Raw genomic sequence first — 14,260 nt, 5'->3', positions numbered from 1 at the left:
TAAACAGACAGCTAGTTAGTTCTACATCTCCCTGGGCACCTTATAGATATCCATCGCAGATTTTAGAAAATTGGGCACTATGACCCTGACCCTTCGCCACCTCAGAGCACTTCTTGAGAACTATGGGTCCATCCCTGATGACCTTCGAAAGACAGCGTGGCGGTTCATGCTTGCGCTGCCCAACGACGTAGACTATTATGACAGCCTGGTGACTAGAGGCATACACAAAGATGCACACAGTCTCTCCAGGCTTTTCCCTATCAGTGACCGCAGGCTCCTTGTTAGGCTCCAGAAAACATGTACAGCACTCTACTACTGGTCACCAGACCTGGCATCGGTGTCATGGCTTGCGCAGTTTGTGTTTCCTTTCGTGAAGTTCTGGGAGCGAGATACAGTTGCTGCTTTTGAAACGTGCGTAATCCTTCTTTCTACTTATCAATCTTGGCTGCAGTTTCGCGACGTTCCTCCAAATAGAGAGGTTGTCTTTGTCGATGCCATAAGCGCCAAGTACACTAACAGTAACGGAGTTGGCACAGAGAGACCGGCAGACTGGGCCTGGAGGCTCTTCATTGGCCTGTTTACAGACCAATTATCTGGCGATGAATGGTTGAGGTTTTGTGATCATTGGTTTTGCGACGGACATCGTATCTTTCTGTACGCTGCTTTAGCTGCTTTTCCCGTGGTAGTCCCCCCACGCTATTTAGCTGAATCACTATCTGCACCGTATCACGGTTTTTCTATTACTGAATTCCTAAAGCGCACAAAAGAGATCATCAACATGCTTAAGCGGCAGCAGCGGCAGCAGGGGCTCTATCCACCTGCCTACCATGACACAGATGGAGCTCTATCTTGTCCAGACTCTGCCACTGAGGAGGATATGGCATCTTTTCTGCGATCTCGATTTACGCTCATACCTACATCTGGAATGCAACACATGAGTTCCATCGCTTTGCCAAGAATGACTATACTAGATTACAATCAGGATTTGAAGCTAATAGAGCAGGAGCAAAAGGAATTCGTCAATATTATGAAGCGCGCCCACTTTCGTGACATGGCAGATGACCCTCTTGACACTAGATACTCTGACACCACAATCAGCAGAAGCATAGACTCTGATCTATCTCAACATGGCATGCCAACTAAAGCACAGCGGGCGATTGATGTGAGTAGGTCAGGAGTAACTAACCTTAGATCGTCTGGACTCACAAGCACCGTGTTTCCTAACAAAGTGCAAAGTACTCAAACAGTTGCACGCAATCTTGGAGATACTGGGAACACCACGCAAGCAGCTGCAGTTCAGGATGGGTTAGCGCGCTCTGTTTGTTCGGCTAAATCTTACAGACAGGGTACGACGACTTGCGAGCCACCTTCGCCTGCTGTCAACGATAATGCCGATCATGAATTAGGTTCAACGTTTACCATCTCTGCATTTAAGCCCAGATCTCAGCGCCTCGATCAATCCGGTAGAGCAGTGCAAACAGAGGACATTGAATTTATTCCAGTCAGCTCTTCGAAGTCCCAGCAGATAGCTGAACACATTGCACGAGAAATGGCCCAGGAAGTAGCAACCACAGATGTGCATGTACGCGAAGCTACTAGTGCCATAGAAGGCGATCTGCGTGAAAGACGGTCGGTCCATCCTGCGGTTCAAAAGCAAGACTCGGTTACCTATAGAGGGGCCATCAATGATGCAAATGGATTTGTGGTAAATCTGAGCGAACAGGCTCGAAAACGCTCAGAATCCGATAAGAGGAACAAGCAGCTTATTGGAAACGCGGTTCAGCATGCCCTTTTGAAAGGTATCACGGCGGTCAGAAGCTGCTCCAGGAAAGAACGGGGGTCACGGGCTGCAGACCTTCCGTTGAAGCAGGAACCTGGGACCAGTTCTATCGGGCCAGCACGCGCCAGGAGCACCGAGTTTGACCTACCACCCCAACCGGAGTCTACATTGTGCCAAGTTTGTGAAGATCGCGGAGTGTATGATCCACGCCCAGGAGAATCTCCTAAATGCAGGCAAACTGCAAGCAATGAACAAGTTAAGCCTTTGACTAATCAACAAAAGGTGTCCTCAAGACCAGTATCAATTTCTGTACAGACTCCATTGTCTAGGAGTGCCCCAAAGGCCCTTCCAACACGCTGTATTGAGCACATAACTGTGGAAACACAAACACCACGAGCCACTTCCAGAACGCCCAAAACGCAAGTTAAAAGCACCGGAGTACCGTATCAGCTACGTCAGCGCCAGCTCCAGCGTCAGCAACTACAGCAACCTAAAAGACCTGCAACAGGATCCAAGGTCAGTCAACCCAAGCGCACAGTATGCTCTGTAGATAGGTCCGTTGCTGCTTCAAGAGCACAATCACTTAAAACCTCTGTGGGAGTTCAGCATGTGAGTATGCGTAGCACAACCAGCGACACAGAAGAGACGCAGGAGCTTGTTAATAAGGTTGACATGCTCCTCAACACAGACCGCCTTGCTCCACGGAGAGAGTTGCTTGAATTGGAGCGGGCTCCCAGAGACACTCTTCTGGACCTTATCGATACCTTGGATCGTCAAGTAGCATCTGCTGATCCGTCTACATACGCTCTCCGGGATTCAATACCGTCAAGCAATGGCTCTGATCTCATTGCAGAAAAGCTTGGAGTTGACCCCCAGCTTGAGTATACTCACCCCGAAGCACGCCCAGTGATCAAGAGCGCCTACCTTAGCGAGTGTGAGGAAGATCTACTACATTATCCCCAGCCTCCACAAACACTACATCCCGTTGATAGCGTTCGCTTTGTCTCCGCCTCTTCAAAAACCCCGGTGTCTCAGCAGACAACTGCTCCCTCTATTAGCACGACTGCTAGTAGAGGCAGGGCTTTAGGTGATTCATCGATGGGTGATGCAACAGGAGTATCTCATAACTCTATCAGTTCATTGGCCCAACAACTTCCTTACCAAATCCCATTGGTAGCCCCACAAAGCAACTTGCGTATCACAATACCATCTGTTTCTGCAGCTCGCGGTTCCGAAGGCGGAAGCACGTCCCCCTATACAAATTCTGATAATACCCAAAAGCCTAGCGTCAGTTTCATGCTTCCAGAGAGCACAGAACCGCAAGACACATATAGGTCTATCTTAGCGCGCCGCAGTGCTCTCGAGAGTATTTCCGTTTCATCTACAGCGATAGAGCCGCTGCATCTCAGTGTTCATCCTGTACCCCATCGAGCCTCCTACCAGCCAGAGCCAGGGTTTCCACTGGCAGCCAATGAAAAAGACTTGACGATAAGCTCTGTGCAGGAACCCATACTTGCACCAGATGCTCACCAGGGTAAGCAGGCTCATTCCCATTCACAGCCTGAGTTTTCACGAAACTATCTAGAGACAACGACATCTACCTTCTTACCACAACCATCGGTGTCCTTGCATGCCTCAACCTCACAACCACTTGGAACTCAACTGCCTTCGCACTCTACTTCCTTGCCTATTCCGTCTCGTAGTGCCTCGAGAACAGGATCAGTACCGCCTCAAAATCCTCGTACAAATAGCCAGACACCTAGACAGATTGGGATGCATCGGCCAGAGAAATCCGACTCTCAGATAACGAAGGTGACAGGAGTAGATAACATGGGGTATGAAAATAGTAATACGTACGCAGCCACCATGACCAATTATGAGAAGAGCGCAGGGAGCATGCTTCAGACCCAGAAGAACCAGTTGCCTGTGCAAGTGATTATCCAAGATAGGGATCAGAGCTATACCCTTGGCAACAAGGATATAGAAACGCTTGAAGATAGCGGATCAAATGACCTTAACTTAAAAGGCACTGCCAGAGACTTGCTACAGTCTGTGCGGCGCAAGTTAGGGGAGTTCAACGAGGTAGATGATCCCTCTTTTTCTACTGTCACAAGCGGAACAGACAAATCATCAACGCGACCATTCAATGGGCTGCTGTCATCAGCGGCTCGACTCGGTGAGACAAGCATGATCGACTTGCAAGGTACCAAACACACATTTCAATCTAATAGGCAGATGAAGTCTGAGGACTACTCTGCCCTTGAAGATCCAATAGTGGACGTCGATTCACCGTATCACCAAGACCAGACGCCTGCGCGGGCAATACGACACTCAACGACAGACCAGCAGAACCTTGCATGGAGCAGTGCTGTAGTAGACCCGAGCGTACTCGAGATGTTATGTGACCATACGTCACCTGCATCCAACACGATGTATAGCAATGTCAGGGGGTATTGTAACCAAGTCGATAGTACATTGGCCAACCTCAAGCAAGGCATAGATGATGTGCTTAACAAAGCGAATCATTCTGATGTCGTAGGGTGACTACCTATCAAATGGAGTGCCTGCCAGTGATGGCTCCAACTAATGGCCTTTGCGATTGCAGAGTTAAACTTAAAAGACAGAACATTCTCTTGTATCTTGTCAAGAGAAACTTCAGCAGACGAGTCCGCGCCAAACGCTGCTCTCACCTTTACCATGAGCTCCTCAATAAGAAGATAAGAGAGCCTAGCATTATGTGTATGAAGTACCGTAAGGAGCGGTTGTTCGTCCTGTTTATCGAGGATCGTCAATTCGTACGGTAGTAGGATCCTTAGCTCTGCCTCCCTTTGCAGCCGTATTGCCAACATTAGGGCCGAAATTCCATCATTATTTAGAATACCCGCCTCCAGTGGCGCTAGATCCTGCACAATTTGGGTATGACCACACGCTACGGCTATCATAAGGGCTGTGTCCCCATAAAGATTCTGTTTTCGTGCTTCAGACTCCATTAGCAATGATGAGATTTCCTGAACGTTTTGCTGTGCGGCCATCATCAGTGGTGTGGTACCCTCGTCACTGCAAAGACCAACAGAGTGCGGTAATAATATCCTGCATGCCGTCGCAGTCTTTGCTCTTTCCTCTCTATTAGTGTCTTGACATTCTTGGGGATAGTCCGCTGCCATTTTGATCGCCTCAAATATGGGGAGGTTCCCCTTAGAGGTTGTGATGTGTGCTTGGTGGGGAGCAAGAATGTCAATTGCGAAGATGTTCTTATCGTTTAGTACTAGCTCTAGAGCTGTCTCGTTGTTCTTATTTCGCAAATCAGCCTCTATCTCTGCAAGTTGCCGGAAAAGAGAAACCGCCGTAATGTCGTCTGGGGAAAGCATAGGCTCTAACTCTGCGGTGATCATTGCGTCAAAATAGGGTATAAGTACCTCTATCTGCAGCTGGCAATCTATAAACCTTAACGGAGCACATGTACTGAAAAATGGGTCTAATGTGCTACTTAAGCTGACTGTGTCACTACCATCTATACAGGGGGGCTGAGATGATATGACTGTTTGACAATCTTCTGTAGGTAACTCTTTGAACTGCAGAGCATGCACTTTTTGGTGCTGATTGGATGTGACTGTATCTCTGTCCGCTAGAGGCGTGTACACCTGCATATCTATACGTCCAGTAGCGTGCTGTTTTTCTTTCTGTTTGCTCAGGAGCGAGCTATAGCCTTTAACGGACGCAGGACTAGGACAGAGACGCTTCGCTTGCAACAACAGGTGTAGGGCTGTCGACCCGTCGCCAGACTTTCTTCCTGCATATCTCTTAACAAAGCTCATAGCAGCGTCAAAGTCCCCCAGCATAATGCTTTTCATTAACGGGGTGATACCGTCTTTGGTAACTGTAGCATCTTCATAAGCTAATATCTCCAGCTGGTGTACTAGTTCATTATTCTGTTTCGTCAGGGTAGCTATTGCGTCTTTGCTTTTCCTTAGCTCATCTTCTTGTAGAGAGACCCGGATATTAAATTCCTTGTGCTTATCAATAACCTTTGCAATTTCCTGCTCTTTAGCTTTAATTACAACTGCTAGTTTCTCCTGAGCATGCTCTGAATTGCTGAGCTTCCTCCGAAGAAGGTCTTTTTCGTTTGTGAGTGTTTCAATCTGTTGTCGGAGAATAAAAATTTGGTGATTGTACTTTTCCACTGCATTTAAAATGTGTTTATTTAATTGGTCTAGCGCCTGTATTGAGGGTAAGGGTAGCTCCTTTAAGCTTCTAGTTGAGAAACACTCGTGATCGAAAAGCTCCATGGGAACCTTGAGCAGGCTCTCTGGGATAGTGAGAAGATAACATAGCATCTGGTCCAGTTTTTGAAACACAATGTCCTTTGGGCATTCCAGCTTGTCTGCTAGCTCTTGAAGTTTTGAATGCAATGTTTTATTCTGCACATGTTCTGTCTGTAGAATGTTCTGGAGCCTCCTGATCTCCTGCTCAAGTGACAGCATTCTAGTTGTCAGCGTTTGACAGTTGCAGCAAAGCTCGGATTTGAGGCGACGACTCTGCAGATAAATCAAGCTGCTGGTTTCCACAAAATTTGGCCCGGAGAAGTTGTGAAGAGTGCTAAGAAGCTCTTGCTCTGTAAAGCTAAACCGCTGCAGTAAATACTTAATGATCTTGGTATCCCCTCGACGGACGGCAAATGAAAGAGCCGTTTGGCCGTATGCATCTGTATTCTTTTCAACGTGTTGTGCCAGGAGAGCGACTATATCCAGATCCGCGACTTCTGCGGCTAACATGAGGCAGTCTCGGCCATCTTTATAACGGAAGGTAGACTCGTGATAAACCAGGGCCTTCGCGGCCTCCAGGTTTCCCGCTAAGATTGCTAGTGAGAGTGCGCAATTATCTGTGTTATCGACCATGAGTTTCTCTTCTGGAACAAGGAGGGAAATGACCCCAACTGCCCCCGACTCTGCAGCGTGCATGAGCGCAGTGCGTCCCCGGGAATCTCTGCTGCCTGCAAAGGAGGATAGCTGAGGCTCGACGCGCCCCCTGTCGCCCTTGCGCGCCGCAGCAAACCAGGCGTCTGCCATCTCGATAAAGCGTACCCGGCAGGACTTGAACCTGCAACCTCCTGATCCGTAGTCAGGCGCGCTATCCAATTACGCCACGGGCACGTGCGGGCGCGAGGGCGCGAAGGACGGGCGTGTCTGTGTCTGCTTGGGCTGTGTGGCTGGAAAATGCCCCGGAAGACCCGCGCGCCGCAGCCCCCGCAGCCGCCGCCCCACAAGATTACCGACACGCCCGCCCCCAGCCCCGGGGGCATCCTCGGCCCGGTCGCGCAGGCCCCGCTCTACAGCGAGGCCCCCCGGATCTCGCCCCTTCGGGAAATCCCGGCAGCCGAGCTCTTCCACCAGGAGGTGGACCTGGAGATCCCCCAGTCACGCGGTGGTCAGCGCAAGCCTGCCCCCGCTGCAGACACCGTCGACATCCAAAGGTTCGATGCCTTCCAGTGCATGCCGCCCCAGGCTTCGGGCCACTGAGCCCTTCAGGTTGCAGCTGAAATAAAATCTGCATTCACATTTCAATTACATGGCTCGCATCATTCTGACAAAGCTAAGACTAGTAAACTTCAAGTCTTACGCAGGAGAGCACGTGCTGGGCCCGTTCAAGCCATCCTTTTCGTGTATTCTAGGCGCTAATGGCTCGGGGAAAAGTAACGTTATAGACTCGCTCCTTTTTGTTTTCGGGTGGCGAGCCCGTGCCCTGCGCCACTCTAGGCTCGCAGACTTAATACACACGTCCTCAGAGCATCCGGAGCTGGATCATGCGCGCGTAGATGTTTACTTTACGCTCTGGGATGACAGCCAGGATGCAGCTGTTCCAGGAGCAGAGTTCACTATTTCTAGAGCCGTTCGTCGTAAAAGCTCGGAGTCATATTATGAAATCAATGCAATGCGCGCCACACAAGCTGATATCGTAACCTTTATGCGAGAGCGGGGAATGGACCTCTCCAGCCACCGGTTCCTAATTCTACAGGGCGAGATAGAGCAAGTTTCGCTTATGAAGCCCCGAAATGCAGAGTCCCTACTGGATTTACAAACAGAAGCCTTTCTGAAGCACTTGAGAGACAAGACCCAAAACCCTCCAAATCTGGATTCCGTAACCTCTGCGGGAGAGGGTGGGCTTTTGGAGTTTCTTGAGAACATAGTGGGGACCCATAAGCATGTGCCCGTCATTGCTCAGCTCACAGCTGAAACCCAATTGCTCGAAGAGGCCCGATCCCAAGTACGAACGCGTCTACGCACTGCAGTTTCCTATAGAGATGAGCTCGAGGAGCAGCACGCTGCTGTGGTGGACTCCCTAAAGTCATTGGCAGAAGGTACCAAGCTTTACGCACGGTACTCTCAGGTGCAAGCTTTCAGCCAACGGAAGCTGATAGCTGCAAGGCGCATAGAGCAACAACAGCTTCGCCAACAAAGCGAGCACTTGGTGAATGAGCGACTGTCCCCACTGAATGTAGAAATCTCATCCATTGAAACTGAAGTTGGTAAACTCAATGATAGGTTAAAGGAGCTAGCAGCACTGGAAAAGGGATGTACAGAGCGCATGAGAGAATTGGAGGTAGAGAAGACAGTAACCGAGGAGAAGCTGGACCTTCATGTGTCCTGGTTGACTAAGTGTGATGTAGAGATAGCCTCACACGAAGCGGCTATTCAACAATATCAAGCAGAAATGAATGAATTTCCGGCACGAGAACAGGCCTTGCGGCATGAGATTGCTAGTCTGGATGGTATAATTTCTGAATTAAGTGACAAACTTTTCAAAGCGGGAGGGTCTCAAGCAGGTAAGAAAGGAGCAGGAGAAGAGTTAGAGACAATCTCACAGAATATTGTACCGTTGCGCAAGCAATTAATAGGTGTTACCGCGCGACTTTCAACCATTAGACAGTCTGGCCTTGCCACAGCAGCGGCTTTAGGGGAACTCTGCTGCAACATTATGTTGTGGATTCTTTTGATTGGCACTAGCCTTAAATCGTTGATGGAATCTCTCGAGTCCTACGTCAATTCTTCGCAGTTACTGTCTGGCATCGAGGAGAGGCTTCAAGAATACCAACAGGTGCAGAACAAAAATAGATTATTACATGCAGAAAAGGCACAGCTTCAAGCGTTACTAGTAGAGCTGCAGGAGCGTCTAAAGGCCGTCGATGCCTCCCAGGACGTGTTGAGGGAGCAAACAGAAACAGAACGAATGCTTCTAGATGCTCAAGCGAAAGGAATACTTAAAGGAATCTATGGCAGAGTAGGAAGCTTAGCATTGGTTGCTTCTCAAGACATTAATTTGGCAGCAATATCTGCATTTGGGGGGTCTCTGAACATGATAGTCGTGGATTCCATGGAAAATATAGAGCTTGCCCTTCGCTTTCTACGGGAACAACGAAGAGGCGTCACAAACTTCATAGACCTATCCCGCGTTAGTGACCAATATCGAAAGTATATTGCGGGGCAACCTCAAGTTAACGTTCCGCCGGGCACTGTTCTCTTCCTGGATCAGCTACATGTAAGAGATGAGGCTTGCAGACCAGCCCTGTGGCATGTGGTCAGGGACACCCTTCTGTGTGAGGACATGAACCTTGCAAATAGGCTTACATCTGGAAGGGGTGCAACTCAGCGTGTAGTTACCTATGAGGGAGATGTTTTTGACCCATCTGGAGTAATCAGTGGCGGCGGAGACAAGGCCAAAACGCTTCGGGGTGGTAGGGGATTTGCTCTTGGCACTGGCGCCTCTGGAGCCCGCGGGAGAGACTTGGGAGAAGATGAAGCGGTGCACAGGAGAAAGCTGAAGAATGACATTTCTGTAGAGATTGACACTATACACGAAAAGCTGGAAGGTCTGAATAGCGAATTGGAAACGTGTAGACGAGCATTGGCGCAAACCACGTTGTCTGAAGAAGCTGCTGCTAAGTCTGCCATAACGGCAAAAATCACCGCCTTCCAGGACGAGTTTTCAAAGGCACGGGAGTTGATCTTTCGCGCTCTTAGCTCTCTTCGCAGCTCGTTTGCATCTTCAGTACTGGCTAAGTCTGCCATTGAGATTACTGCCCTAGTTAGAAATGAGGTCTCTGATCTCTATCATGCTCTGGAGGAGCAGGACGTTTCTGGTTGCGGAGATATTGAGAATGCTCTACATAACCTAATGGGACTGTGTCCTACGCTTCTTAGCATCTCTGAGGACACTCTGTCGGAGTTTCCTGACATAGGTCCAGCACTCCTCAGCACATCAATGTCACACCATCTAAAGTCACTTAAGAACAGTGCCCTTGCTTCCATCCTATCGATGGGGCTTTTTGGAGACATCTTTTCGGGAGGAGAGCCCTCGAACAGAGATGTTACGGATGTTCTGGACCAATGTGCCGATGCCTTCACAACTAGAAGCATACCGTGCAGCATATTCATCTTTCATGCTGATATGAGACAAATGATTCTTCTTGGGGACCAGGAGCTGCAGCTGAAGTCAGAAGAGGAACGCCTTTCCAACGAGATTCAAGCGCTAGAAGCTTTAACAAGGAAAATCGAAGAGAACCAAGCAAACAACGAGCAAATAGAGATCAAGCGGAACCTTAACATTCATTCAGAGAAACAGAAAGAGCTAACAAAAGCCCTTCAGGAGGCCAGCATCAATCAAAAGAAGCTGGAGCCTCGAATAGCCAGGACTCGCAAGCAAATAACAGAGCTGCAGAACAACAGGCATCGATTCCAAAACGAAATTAATAATTATCGTCACAAGTTGCAAGAGCTGGACCAGCAGCGGGAAACACTGAGTAGCGAAAAGCTTCCACACCTTCAAACTGAAACATCCACGTTAAAGACTCAACTAACAGAAGCAGGCAACAGACACTCCAGTGTTGTCAGCCAAAGAGAAGAGCTTCTCAAAGAGTTACATGACTTAGAGCAAGGAATTCAAACTATTGAGCAGACAATCCAGACGAAAGAAGCAGAGTGCCGACGACACATAGCAAAGTATACAGAACACTTGCATCTTCTGGATAAGCTGTTCAGCACATTACAGCTGACGGTTTTTAACTTTGCCGACTTGGGAATAGTGCTCAATCCCCAGTCAGTAGAGGTGCTAGCAAATCAGCAGAACATCGATGCTGTGCAAGAGCTCTGCATGTTTCCACAGCGAGAACTGGATTCTCAAGAGGTCTCCGATTTGGTATTGGAGCTCTACGGAGGTATCAAGGTTGACAAGAAAGCCGCTAAATCCTTGGAGACAGGCCTTGATCTAGATACCAGCACAGCGCTTCTGATAGAGTATCGCACCCGTGCTCAGGCTGTATTTGAGCGCCAGGCTGAATTCCAATCCATTTCTGCTTCGTATGATACAAAGAAGGCGGAGCTGAATGCCAAGCGGGACCAGCGGGCGTCTGAGTTCATCACTGCTTTTACCCTAATTAACACTTATTTGCGAGACATTTATAAGACGCTTACACTTGGTGGAGACGCGCAGCTGGAGTTTATCAATCAGTTTGATCCATTTGACGGCGTTCTCTTCAGTGTGATGCCTCCGAGAAAGTCCTGGAAGCAAATATGCAACCTCTCTGGGGGAGAAAAAACTCTGTCTAGCCTTAGTCTCATTTTCGCATTGCACTGCTACAAACCAACGCCACTTTACGTTATGGATGAGATAGACGCGGCGCTAGACTTTCGCAACGTTTCTATTATCGCTAAGTATATCAAGGGGCGAACGAAGAACGCCCAATTCATCGTTATAAGTCTTCGTAACAATACCTTTGAGTTGGCAGATAGATTGGTAGGCATATATAAACAAGGAAACTGCAGCCGGTGCATTATCTGCGATCCGGACGCAGTCTTGGCTAAAGTAAGAGTCTCAGAATGAGTCACCATACTCGAAAACCAACAGAATAGAATAGAACAGAGCAACTGCACAACATTTGAATAAAGGAAACTCACCAGCGCACTGGCATACTGACATAATGACATACACGTTATAAAATAATGGCATACTGCGACTACACAGATTACAAACATACCCTATAGGACCGAACTTCCGTCTCTCGATGACGATTGCATGGAAGAAGATCAGAGCAAACAAAATACTCTTGAACTCGTTACCCTTGGAGCACATTTCAAACGTGTCTGGTGTAAATAGTCCGATGGCTCTGTTCATATTGGCCTTGATCCCTCGCGGGGGCTCGTTGGTCACCTTAATACACATCTGTACAATCCCAGGGAGAACAGACGCTACAGCAGGGTCAGAATCCGGCTCCCCTGATAGGAAGAGACGGAAGTTGTCGTGCGCTGTTTCGGAACAATACTGCTCCATCATCTTCTCTAGCTTGACCTGCCAAATCTTCATAAGGTGGATGTTCTGGAGGAGCACCCAGCCACCTTTCTGCGCCATGTCCTCCATGGCCTTTTCAGCAAACTTCTCCTGACCCTGACCGAGAGAAATTGCCTTGAATTTTCCGTTATCTGCAGTGAAGCCTAACTGCTTTCCCAAGCTCTCAACGTCCTTGACCGGGTCGACGCCTGGAGAGAGGATAAAGAACACAGGCTCCGTCTTGCTAGAGTCTGCGTAGACGTTCTTGAAGGAAAACGGCAGCGCTTCAACGTATTTTTCGCCGATCGACTCACTCACAAAATCAGTCATAGCGGTCATAAGACGATCAGGCCTCAACGCACGAATGATGCAGAGACGCTGCAGACTCGTTCTGTTCTTCCAATCCTGTGGCAGCTTCTCACGCTCTGGCTGCTCGTGCTGAATCCACTCCTTCCAGCGCTTGGCAGAGCCTTCGATGTCATCAGGGAGCTTTCCAAAGATGTCTGGTATGCTCTCCGCAAGCCCCACGACACTGTTCCAAGACGAAGTGGGGATAAACTCTGATAGCGCGTTTTCACGGGAAACAGAGGCAGTCCCGCGCAGCAAGAAGTTAAATTCGTTTGCAGGAAGATTGTTGTCCTTGCGGAGGACGTTGAAGCAGAGCTGCGAAATGAAGATGAGCTTATGCCGCTCGAAAAGGCCGCGAGCAGCATAGGAATAAATATCAAACGTGAGAGCATCCAGAAGAATGTTCACGCGCTCCTGGACGTCTTCGCTTTTCTGTGAGAGCCTGATGGCCCTGTAGAAGACCGTTATAAAGGCGGAGAGGGAAAACTGATAAAAGTGATCGATGACATTCAAGGAGTTCAAAAGGAAGTAGAGCATAGCCGCACGGGCTGCAACAGGCCTGTACTGCTCCCGAGCCTTGTTTATATTTTCCTCCGTTATCTTGGCTTCCTTGACCTTCTCGGAAATCTCTGATGACGTGGCCTTTGTTTTCTCCAAATTCTCTATGAGATCGGTGTCACCAAGAATGTCTCCCGTTGCCGAAGAAAGACGCTTGAGCAGGTCCTCTTCCAACTGCTGGAGCGTGATCTTAAATTCATTCTGCTGGCGCATGAGACTAGCCTTCAGTTCCTCTAGGTCGGGCCGCTCCTCAGACACAACCAGAGCAAGGAGCTGGTCTTCCAGGCCATCGATTGTGACGGTGAAATTGATCAAGGTAGTCTGTGCCTGAATCTCTGGCGAATAGTGGGGATTCGGCATCTTGGTCTGGATATAGAGACGAAAGTTATCGTCATACTCAACTTCTTTGTCTCCAAACTTGATGAACTTAGAGCGGCCCCTCTTGATTATGTTACGTCCCAAAAGAGGATTGAGCACGGCATCAATAGTCTCGTGAATGTTCTCGATGATGACAGTATCACCATCCTGGACAGCCTTCTCAATGGCATCGAGCCACTTGTTCTGGGAAAAGCGAACAACTTGAAGGCGGCCAAGCTTCTCATCACTTGGGCGGGGCCTCTCCAACACAACGTCGTCTACAAACTTCTCCCCTTTCTCCTCGGCTTCCCGCATTCGGCGCTCTCGGTCCGCTTCAAACGTGGCCTTCTTCGCCTGATATTCGGCCTCCAATTCCATGAAGCGACGCTCTTCTTCCTTCCGGCGCTCCTCTCTGGCCTTTATCCACGCAATTCCCTGCAGCTGAGGATCAATGATAAGCGGCCAGCGCTCCGCGGTTGAAAAGATGGAAGCGTTCTCGAGTGAAACCCTGTCAGTGGGAAGCTTGTCATTATTCCAGCGTGCAATCAGGGCATCGTTGGTCAAAAGCTGCAACGGATCAAAGTTTTCTTGCATGGGAATCTTGAGCTCCTTCGCCCTGCTGATCCACTTGGAGAGAAGCTCTGTCCTGAATTGGCGATTGAATGGCCCAGAATATGATATGAAGGCTGCCGTTATAAGAACGTCTCCAACCAGAGTTCCGTCGCGACTCTGGAGATCGGTAACCGATTGTTTCCAACGTTCCTTTTCAGATGCAAGACCGTTAACGAGTCGATTAGCAAGATCTAGGCGTGCCTTCGTGGCATTCGCCTGCCGGATGACCTCCTCCTTATCTTCAGTGGCTGTGTGTTAGTATTGTCTGGAAAGGCTTCTGTCGGTGAA

At 49.0% G+C, this 14,260-nt stretch overlaps 5 protein-coding genes and 1 non-coding gene across 6 annotated transcripts.

Annotated features, from left to right (window-relative positions):
- Positions 1-79: 79 nt before the first annotated feature.
- On the top strand, positions 80-4,324 carry GL50803_0032375 (Trichohyalin; the record flags this gene model as incomplete). The annotated part of the gene is made up of 1 exon (XM_001708479.1): positions 80-4,324. The coding sequence occupies one exon, from the start codon at positions 80-82 to the stop codon at positions 4,322-4,324; it is 4,245 nt and encodes a 1,414-aa protein (XP_001708531.1).
- On the bottom strand, positions 4,303-6,846 carry GL50803_0015232 (Ankyrin repeat protein 1; the record flags this gene model as incomplete). Its single annotated transcript, XM_001708481.1, has 1 exon — positions 4,303-6,846. One exon carries the CDS (start codon positions 6,844-6,846, stop codon positions 4,303-4,305), a length of 2,544 nt encoding a protein of 847 aa, XP_001708533.1.
- Positions 6,847-6,856: 10 nt separating this feature from the next.
- Positions 6,857-6,930, bottom strand: GL50803_00t0016. Its single transcript has one exon. It is a non-coding gene; the product is annotated as a tRNA-Arg (tRNA).
- A 63-nt stretch (positions 6,931-6,993) lies between these two features.
- Positions 6,994-7,296, top strand: GL50803_0060537 (uncharacterized protein; the record flags this gene model as incomplete). The annotated part of the gene is made up of 1 exon (XM_038046219.1): positions 6,994-7,296. One exon carries the CDS (start codon positions 6,994-6,996, stop codon positions 7,294-7,296), a length of 303 nt encoding a protein of 100 aa, XP_037902386.1.
- Positions 7,297-7,345: 49 nt separating this feature from the next.
- Positions 7,346-11,653, top strand: GL50803_0017465 (SMC4-like protein; the record flags this gene model as incomplete). Its single annotated transcript, XM_001708482.1, has 1 exon — positions 7,346-11,653. The coding sequence occupies one exon, from the start codon at positions 7,346-7,348 to the stop codon at positions 11,651-11,653; it is 4,308 nt and encodes a 1,435-aa protein (XP_001708534.1).
- Positions 11,654-11,807: 154 nt separating this feature from the next.
- On the bottom strand, positions 11,808-14,220 carry GL50803_0017243B (Outer-arm dynein beta; one part of a trans-spliced gene, as the record gives it). Coding sequence (XP_037902385.1) covers positions 11,808-14,220 — 2,413 coding nt within the window.
- Positions 14,221-14,260: the final 40 nt, after the last annotated feature.

This window comes from Giardia intestinalis, chromosome 5 (genome assembly GCF_000002435.2).
Source record: "Giardia intestinalis strain WB C6 chromosome 5, whole genome shotgun sequence".
NCBI classification, from domain to species: Eukaryota; Fornicata; order Diplomonadida; family Hexamitidae; genus Giardia; species Giardia duodenalis.
The sequence above is the reverse complement of the archived record's forward strand: the minus strand, read 5'-3'. Positions and strand labels throughout refer to the sequence as shown.